Source organism: Centruroides vittatus, unplaced genomic scaffold, assembly GCF_030686945.1.
Source record: "Centruroides vittatus isolate TY-2023 unplaced genomic scaffold, ASM3068694v2 contig_806, whole genome shotgun sequence".
NCBI classification, from domain to species: domain Eukaryota; kingdom Metazoa; phylum Arthropoda; class Arachnida; order Scorpiones; family Buthidae; genus Centruroides; species Centruroides vittatus.
In genome coordinates this window covers 126,909-137,161 of record NW_027122524.1, presented here as the reverse complement: position 1 = coordinate 137,161, position 10,253 = coordinate 126,909, and the positions used below count along the sequence as shown (strand labels likewise).

The 10,253-nt window shown below is 32.0% G+C and overlaps 1 protein-coding gene across 1 annotated transcript; it reads left to right on the top strand.

Moving 5' to 3' along the window:
• Positions 1-5,654: 5,654 nt before the first annotated feature.
• LOC136982081 (uncharacterized) lies at positions 5,655-10,253 on the top strand. Its single transcript, XM_067278495.1, has 4 exons — positions 5,655-5,729; positions 6,589-6,640; positions 7,241-7,369; positions 8,401-10,253. Exons 1-4 carry the CDS (start codon positions 5,655-5,657, stop codon positions 10,251-10,253), a joined length of 2,109 nt encoding a protein of 702 aa, XP_067134596.1.

Here is a 10,253-nt window from a genome sequence, read left to right as displayed (position 1 = left end):
GCCGAGCCCTAGGATGGCGAATCGTCTTTGGCTCGTGTAATACGGGTGCTTCCGAAAGATTCAGTGGGAAATTTGCCTACACGCCTACAAACGGGTGTTTGTCGTAACTCCGAACGACAGCGCCTCGTCCCTTGTTCATTATCTGCAGCGGCGTTACACCTAAGTTCCGCGATGGACGATGGAGACACGGTCACGTGAGAGAGAACTCGACAGACAGGGGTCCAACGAAACCGTGGAATAAATATTCCGTCAAGCGTAAAAGGCCTTCGTTTTTCTGTTGGAAAAATAATCTTTTTCCTGCCGAGGTTCTCTTGTACGGATTTCGACATTCACCGAATGTGACAAAGTCACCCGGAAGTGACCTTTTACCGGAATATGATATTTTTATCCGGCAACGACATAGTGACTATCGTCATCTATGCCCACGAAATGAAGCTATCTGCCGTTTTATAACATAATAATATGTAATAACATGGTATTACACACAATTTTAACTTTGTACTAATGTGTCTTGCTTATTAGTGTTTTTCGTGGGATAAGAATACGCAACTCGTTGCTGAAATTTTTACATTGTTTTTTTCTTTTAATGATTTTAAATCTTACAAAACTAACTTCTGTATATCAACTATCGTCGAATGTGTGTTTTCGTGACCGAAACAATGTAAAACAAGTATAAATCTTTACAAATATTACGAGAATCGAATCTGGAAAATTCAAAATATATAAATAAATAAATAAAAACTAAAAAAGACATTTCAAGACTTATTGTCCAAAGATTGACACGAAAGTGTAAAATATTACTCGTACAGACCCCAAGAATATAAACATCAGTCACATGTTCAAAATGCTTTACAGCATTGTGAGGTGTTTTGAACATTAATTGATACAAGTGGATTGCACATTAAACAAATGCTGTGAATAAAAACCTTTTGCGTGTTTCCGTTTTGTGTTTCTTGTTCTTCGTGCGCCATTTTTTCACTTAGTGGTAAAAATTGGAACTAAATATTTTTTTTGCATTTTCCTCATCCCCATGGTGCATATACCAAGTTTCATCAAAATACGTCCACGAGAACGGGCTCTAGACAGTTCTGAGTAGGGCAACTTTAAATATAACCACCCTGTATATTAAGAATTAAGAAATACTAAGATAAATAAACGCACGTTTTCTCTTATTCGTTTTAGTTAAACATAATCAAATCTTCAATCTCTTCGATAGTATTAATACGTAGAAACTGGTGTGATGTCCGGAAATTATAATCGATAAATTTTAAATTCGAACTAAAGTGTTGGGAGCTGCTAATATTTATAACATTATGTGACTAATAACATTTATAAACTCTCGTTTATTGTACTTAACATGCAAATTGTTGTGTTGCAAGTGGTAGCCTGAACAATTATTAACGATACAATATGCAAACGTTCAACGTGGTAATGAAAGTTGCTATAGAAATCGCAGTGATTTCCGCAGAAGATCATCAGCAGACAGCAAGTACCCTTCTTTTACTTTTTCATGTTGCAATTAAGGTAATATACTGATATACATATTTAAGATGAATGAAAATGATTGCCATGATTATTTTATTTATAATTTATTTTCTCATTTGGATGAAGAAATAAAATAATTCGTGCAATTATGCGATTGTTACTTAAACACATTTCTAAGTTTTCTGCATTGTGATCTGCTACTGCAGCAGTTTTTAACTATTGATACACGTACTACTGAAGAAGTTTTTTTGTGCAAAATGATTATTGTTATTTGCATTTTAATTTCTGAATGAAATTTCCTTCATTGTTTTCTTTATTTCAAACTGAAAGCTTTAAAAACATCTTTTATAACAAAAAACTCTGATAAATGTAACTCGCATATGACACTATATTATGGAATATTTTATTTTCAAAAATATATTATGTCATATAATGTTTGTTTGGTATAGAAGTACGGGTTTATTTTTTCATTTTGGTCATCCAAAAGTATTTGGCAGTAGGCACGGAGCAACTAACTATATATGAATGTCTGATGGAAACCGGAAGTCACGTTTTTAATGCTTGATACTTTTGAATTTCGCTGATAGTTTACAGAATCTGAGTTAGAATATATAATTTTGACTCAACTTTTAACAACTTACCCATTAAACACTTTTGAATAACAGAAACGTTTAAACTTCATAATCCATAATCTCAGTAGCGGGCAACCCAGGGTGTTGTCTGGCTCGACAGCAAAAGGACCCTTATTAAATATTACACAAGTTAAAAATGCTAATGACCTTTTCATAATTTAAAAAGATAATAACTAACACTAGAAAAATAATTTTGATTCGGGTTTTGTTAGGCCTATACATACGTTTTATAGGCTCGGATCTTTACTATTGCGACTACACATTGCTGGCTTTCGGAAATTAATATTTGACAAGAAATCTACGGAATTATCATATTTCTACGGAATCTACGGAATTTATTTACATATTTATATGAAATACTTGAAAATTACACTTCGGTAGACTTTGTTCTGTCAATACGCAACAAAAAGTAATATTTTGCCTCGGATTTGGAACCAAACCATCAAACACGAAAACTCAGCAAGCGCCGAAATAAACGTTTAAAGCAGCAACAAAAGGTAATTAATATTTGTTATAATAGCGTACGATTTCCCCGTGTATCAACGTGATTCATTATAAAAATGTGATTATGCAATTTCCTAGATTTACAACTTACTAAAGTCAATACAAGGGAAAAATTATTCTTTTATGTCGTCTTTTCAGCCCATTGTCCAATTATATACAAGCTTATTACAAGTACAGTAACAGAGATCTAATTTTTGCTGACAAACGTTGTTGACATTTTTTGCAGAACACCCATACTCCGAGGTTCTACAGACTACATCATCAACTTATTTGATTTGTACTGGTGATTACGAGGTTTTCGTATGTCAACGATGTTATATTTTTTTGAAAATACTTGGCTCCTGCTCACCACCAGATTTGTTATAGATTTAGTGTTAACTTCACAGACTATTTACTGAAAGGTTTTTAGCTTGTTCACTTTAATTAAAAATATTTTAAGAATTTTGTAAATCTAACTAAAAATGTCTACATTGTCAACAGATGGAAACAGTTAACACTAAAACAATGGTTACTATATAAACTGGATTGGGAGCAGAAAAGAATTTTCTACCAAGAGCCACTTTTGTTCACTAGGAGCACTGCGGTTAGGAATCAGGCTAAAAATGGGTCAAGTATATACGAAAGGTATATAAAACTTATGATGTAACTCGACTTCTAAATATAAGGACAGTAAACAACTACGATTACCTTCGTGTATATTATTTAGGCACAGCACTAAAATTATTAGAAAAACTTTATTACCACATTCGATTACTCTATAACAGCAAAATTCCATAAATGGGCCATATTTTCACTGCTGAATTATATTGAATGGCAAGAAATCAAAAGTTAGAAATGATTTTTTAAAATAAAACTGTTCCAGTGTTAGAACAATGAAAGTATAAATAAATATAGATATAACACATACTTTAATATCCAGTTTATTAACAATATTTACATAAAATTATCTAAAATTTTCTTACAGTTACGAATTTAATGTGAGCGGAACAATCTTCTTGCCGATTTCTCCACTTTCTTATGAAATATATTATTTTTCTATCTTGCTTTTGTACCTTTTTACATCACTTGCGGACTACAAATGACGTAAAAATGTACAACTTTCGCTGTTATAGCAACTCTGTGCCTCGCATTTTGACATTCCATTTGCTAGAAATCCACCAATTCTAAATTCACGAGTCTCTTCGTCTCTTCAAAAGCAGACGATCTAAAGCCGAATCGACAATCGTGTGTTAACGCAACTCTCGCCATGTTAGCTTACCGACGACCGAAACGCCGCCCTATCGGGAGCAGTTGTCCCTAGAACGAAAACAAAGGGTGAAAACAATAGCAGCCTCCCAACCATGGTAAAACCTCTCAAGGTTAAAATACAGTTTTTTTTTTTAGAATTACGTAAAACAACTTCCTTCAATGTATGAGTGTAGTATTTGTCTGCTGTTACTAGTTAGGACTACATGATCAACCGCTTCTTAGTGAAATTATTTGACAGGGATCAAGGTAGACCTGTCTAGTTACTACTTATGTTGTCGGTTATCGAGTGGATATGATTATTTTCGAATTCTCCAATCAAACGTACTTTCAATATCATAAAGTGATGTCACTGAATATACCGATGACGTTGATGCAAACACGCGCTACATCAGTAAGATAAGATATCCATTTTGTATGCCATATTTTCAATTGTACGAAAAGTTAATACATAAATCGGACACAGCAGGAAACTTCACTTTACTACTTCAGTTCAAGTAAGATTTTTTTCGATATTTTTAAAATGAATTCATTAAACTTCGTCTTTTTAAACTAATTTAAGAACGCTGGCTTTATATTTATAGGAACGAGAGTTTAAATTTACAGGAAATTTCTCGTTATATCTAATAGATTCTATTTGTTAGATAAGAAAATATCGGCATATCAAACACGTTAAGTTTATGTACTGTACATTATAATTTTAATCGTTATAATCGAAAAGCTTTCCATTGTTCTCTACAATTTAGGATTTTAAGTGTACAGAATACATCCTTTCATCTGTAAAATGTCTGACATCAGAATATCAAAATCACGTTCTAACTCGCTTTTTCGAAAGTTACATCGCAGGTTTCAAATCACATTCTATTGGTATTGTATGCACACAGCTAGTATGTTGTAACCTATTATAGTTCTCATAATAATCATACTACATATATAATATGCTCGACCTTTCCAATGAATAGATTTTTAGGAATAAATTACAAATAATCTTATCAGTTAAAATTTTCGCAGATAAAGAACTTTATTGCGCATTAGTATGATATAATAAATCATTTAAATGTCCTATTATATGAAATTATTTAAAATTGCTGCTGCTCATAAGTGGTGGCACGTGAGAAATGGGCAAAAGGTATGCTCCTAAAAATTGAAAATGAGCGTTTCATTATCTGTCGGAAACGACTGCCTGCCATGGTTAATATGGGGTTTTAGTTACTGCCACATCCTTTATATTTTCCCGTTTAATTAGTCTTTACATTTATATAACACAGAGTGTAAAAGAACTTTGTGTACCCTGCTACAGAATATAGATACGTACCAAAAGTTAATTCGCTCATATCAGAAACACATTAAACCAAGGGTTAAACTGATTGATGTGTGTTATACGCACGGCCATCATCAAGATGGCAACCTTTTGAAGACAACTCCAGAAATGTAAATGGGAATGGGATCATGCCACACATCATTCAGGATTAGAATTTCACAAGGAATTGATTGCTGAAAGATTATATTGACCTATCTGCAACGGTTACCGAGTTATGCACGTTACATACAGACTATAATAATATAGTACTTATTAAAATTTCTTTGTGTTTAGTAATGCAGAAGAATTCGGCTACATCATCTGGCACGTGAAGACTCGTGTGCGTAGCGTTATATTTAACTGTTACACGTAAGATAAATAGTAATATGTTTACTTTAACGTTTTGTTTATAAAAAAATTAAAGTAAAACGAATAAATTTGCCAAATATTTTATCTCGTGTGTATATTATAACAGTTGAATTAAAGAAATGGCAAAAGCTGAAGTTTCAAGTGAGGAGGAGAGTGTCGTCGTTTGTCCAGTTAATTACAAACATGTCGAGAAAGTAAGTCAGCGAAACGAATTTTATTTTAATTTAAATTACATATAATTGTGTTGTGAAACGTCTATTATTTATGAAAATAGATTAGAGACTTTAATCTCGTCCAATAAACTGAAATACATAACTTCGTAATCGTTAGGTTTAAAAAACAGAAAATTTTTCATCAACTGAAAACTAAAAAGGATAATTCAGGGTAAGATGATAGACACGTGTAATTATTGTATAAACCGAAAATTATCGCCACGTGTCGTTATATTGTGTTAGTTGAAAACCATGCCTACCATGCAACCTGAAATTGCTCTTCCCGCTCAATTGCTGTAAAAAAAAAGATGAATATACCGAATGTTTCTGTGACGCGAAATTTTTTACACAACTTAATGTTTACTGTAGCCTTGAAAAGACCTAGAATCAGAGGACGACTTTGTTTCCTATACATAATACTGTAGATATTTGAATAATGAGTCTAACTGTAATCGATTAAAAATAGCAGAGTGGTCTAATAGAGGGTTCACCAACTAAATCACACTTCTAAGGTGAGATATTGATCTACCAAGAAAATATATTCGGTTTTTTCGGATCTGTTTCCGAATAAACGCTTTTATTTCGCACGTTTTATTTAACTGCATAATAATAAGACAAACAACAATTATTATATTTAACCTCCCTTCATGGTTTATGAATAGGTCGGTGTAGAATACTCAAGTGTTGAGTAACACTTTGTTCAATCGTACTGAAATCGAGTGCCCTTATAACATTATAGAGGTGCATTAGTATTGAATACAATTTATATACTTTATATAAACTGAACTGTACTGTATACTAGTTTAAAGAATATGATGTATATATGTATATTATTTAACAGGCAATGGAAAGACTGAAGCAAAATGAGAATATGTTTAAAGAACTATTAAACGGTAAACGCTTTTGTATTTTTTACTTTAAATATGAAATTTTTACGTTGTTATAATAGAAGATATTCTTATAAAATACAGTCAAACCTGTTTTTATGCGCTCTTTTTATGTGCGATTTTTATTTGTGCGATTTTTTTAATGCGAATTTTTAATTTGTGCGGTATAGTTGGCGACTAGTCTCGTGCGATTCGTCATGTCTTACGTTGACTTATTATAGCTAAATAAACTTATTATAGCATAAATGCACTTATTATAGTAATATTATTGCATGAATATGCGAAAAATGAAATAATTTACTTTTTAAGTCAACAAAACACTACCTGGACAAAAATATGTAAAACAGACGATAGACCAGACGATGCAGACAAGTGCTGACATCTGTTGTCAATAAATTCTATTTCGTACGGTTTTGAGTTATTTTCTATGTGAGACTTTTTTTATGCGGTCCCTGTTGACCGCATAAAAAAAATATTTTTTTAAATTGTGTTGCGAAAACTATTTTTTACAGCCATTCGTGAAGTTTCGTGCGATTTTTTTTAATGCGGTCCCTATCCCCCGCATAAAAACAGGTTTGACTGTACATTTTGTTAAATATGTTTCAGTTGAAAATTGTAATCAATATCCGACGATGCTGAAGAACTGTACACAAGTTCACGTTGGACCAAAAATAGAAATTCATTCCGAAGAATCGAAAGCAAGTTGCGTAAAGAAAGATGACGACGAAAGGACTGGTAAGTGCTTGTATTTACAAGAAACGTACAAAAGTTACAAATTATGATTTCTGAGTTATCAGTTTCAACCCATTGAAAGTACTAATATTTTTATAGCTTCAAAATGTCTTGGAATGCATTGTCCTTAATTTCGAATGCATTATAGCATTATATATTATTTTCTTGTATTATTCTCGGTCGCTACTACACTGCAACACGAAAGGTAATTTCCGTATAACGGTTTTATACATAAAAAGTATTCTTTGAACTGCAATTTGAAAAAAAATTGCAGAACTATAAATTCCCATTCTTGCCGTCTGTCTGAATGTCTTTCCTTATTCTCGAGAACTGAGTTAGATGACCGGCACGACTCCGTTGCTAACGGAAAAGTATGATGTACAGGGGCTACTAATTTGAGGTGGAAAACATATATTTTAAATTAAAACATTATTAGAAACATGATTAAAAATTAGAGCCCGGCGTTGTAATGATGGCACAATAAATAATTGCTCGTTAAGAGTGAATTTATTTCAACAGTCGCGAAGAGCTGGCTTTTAATGAGTTCTAATTATTATTTAACCAATATGCATTTTTATTTTTCATTTTTTGAAAACGTCATCGCGTTAATTTCACGCCATGTTTTAGGACATATAACTTTAACGAATCAATTTTTCAGGTATTTCATGAAATTAGTTTAATTCAACTTTTCGTTGGTTCCTCTAAGTGTAATAATTTTGTAAATTTGACAGATTACAAACGAACTAAATCGAGACATAGAAACAATTAAACACGACGTCTAATTGGCTTTTTCAATTTACGTCATTCATCTACTTTTACTTTTTAATACTCCTTCTGACTTGTCTACATTCCATGTTTTTTTATTACGCTATTTTCATGAAAGCCAAAGCTATTTCTCAAAACTTCATCAATACGTATACACTACAAGAAAGTTTAGAAATTTTTTTCCTAAAAACAGACGAAATTTATTTATAATTCTTAATTTGCAAATAAAATATAAACAACAAGATATTTTATTACTTTTTCTCTTATAGAAATGTTGAAGACTTGCTGTCAGATGTTGAAAAACAAATACACTACCAACTTTTCCTACATGAGATCTTTTTTGTGGGAAGGCAAGAGGAACGATTTTCCATTAAGAGATTATTTCGTAGAATTGACTGTAAATAAGGCAGATTTATTTGGAAAGAAAAGCGGAGAGAAAATAAGTCTGAATGAAATATTTTCTATAAAACAAAATGGACACCAAACTATTTTAGTTACAGGGAATCCCGGTTACGGCAAATCTACTCTGTGTAAGAAAATTGTGTACGACTGGGCAACCACGAATTACCTCAAACACTTTGATTTAACTTTTATTGTAATTTTACGAGAATTAGGCGATAGAAGTGTAACGGATGCATTAATCGATAATATGCACGAATACTCGTCAATTAATAAAGATTGGAAATTTCAAAAAAGACAACAGAATATTTTAGTGATTTTGGATGGTTTGGATGAGATTGTAGAAAAATCTAAAATTATAAAATTTATAAGAGAGGAATCTTTTTATATTTCTTGTCAAATGTCGATTATGGTTACGAGTCGACCTCAAGCAGCAGAAGACATCAGGGAGGACATGCACACGAGGTTTTCCATAGAAGGGTTTTCTCCAGAATATCAAAAGAAATACATTCAATTAATGTTTAGAGAAGACGAGAGTAAAGCAAATGAACTTTTTTCTTTACTGAAAAAAAATAAATTTTACAGAGAAATAGCAGAATGTCCTCTGATGCTGCACATGCTGTGTTGCCTTCATCAGAATGAAGAAATGGAAAAACTTGATACAATGACAGATTTATACATCCGAATATTCTCTCTGATAACTGAACGTTATGTTAGAAAAACAGATCAGATCGGTAAGTTTAAAAGTGGAAAATATTTTATTGGAGAATATTTGCTACTGAAATTGGGAGAACTTCATAGAGAGTCACACTTTATCACATCAGAACGCTTGAGATACTATTTTCCGAAGGAAGATGAATATAATTTTGCTATGGGTCTGGACATTCTTACTCTGGATTCCTTTTCTCAATACGATAATACAATTCGATACAGTTTTGTACATCGCACATTTGGCGAATTTCTTACAGCTTTATTAAGATATTTCAATTTTTTCCCATTTATTCGTATATATAATGTGGGGCTACTATTTTTATTGGGGTTTTATAACGACGAACCTTTACCTAAAAAGTTATTAAGAGCTATAGAGAAAGATACGTTAAGGTCTGATTTCATGCGGCTTGTTTACCAGAATATTAAAGTGAAAAGAAATTGGAAAAAATTTTGTTCTCATTCAAGAGTGATATTCCCTTCTTGGATCGACCTTTTTCTTATCCAAGAGCAATGGAAGTTGTACGAATTCAAAGAGTTGTATTTATATTTTTATGAGAATATGAATGATTACGTAGGAACAGAGGATTTCGCGATTTCTTGCATGAACGACCGTAGTTTTCCGAATAAAGTAAAGATTTATCTTATCCTCTCACTTGAGAGAGAACCTTGGGAAAATAAATACGACATCAGAGAACCTGTTTCACGAATTATCTATTTACTTCATAAAATGAACACCAGAAATTTCGACATTTTTCTTATTGGTGTTAAGAAGCTTTTTTATAGAAGTAAATTAAGAAGATTCACAAATGTAAATTTCAATTTATATCTGTCTGACGACAATCTGAAATTATTAAAAGTAAATAAAGACGAAACATTGGTTGCGTTGGAAACTACAAACGACTTAAAAGTTTCTTTTAGTTACATTCTTTCATTGAAGCAATACGAAACTTTACGTCGTCATATTATATTTGAATCTGCGAGTAAACAGAATTCAAAATATGTGATGATGTAG

Bases quoted from the DNA above. Each gene is read 5' to 3' on its own strand.
- LOC136982081 (XM_067278495.1), top strand. From the start codon at position 5,655: ATGGCAAAAGCTGAAGTTTCAAGTGAGGAGGAGAGTGTCGTCGTTTGT. The intron at 5,730-6,588 runs GTAAGTCAGCGA...ATTATTTAACAG, and splicing joins ATTACAAACATGTCGAGAAA to GCAATGGAAAGACTGAAGCA. The intron at 7,370-8,400 runs GTAAGTGCTTGT...TTTCTCTTATAG, and splicing joins AGATGACGACGAAAGGACTG to AAATGTTGAAGACTTGCTGT.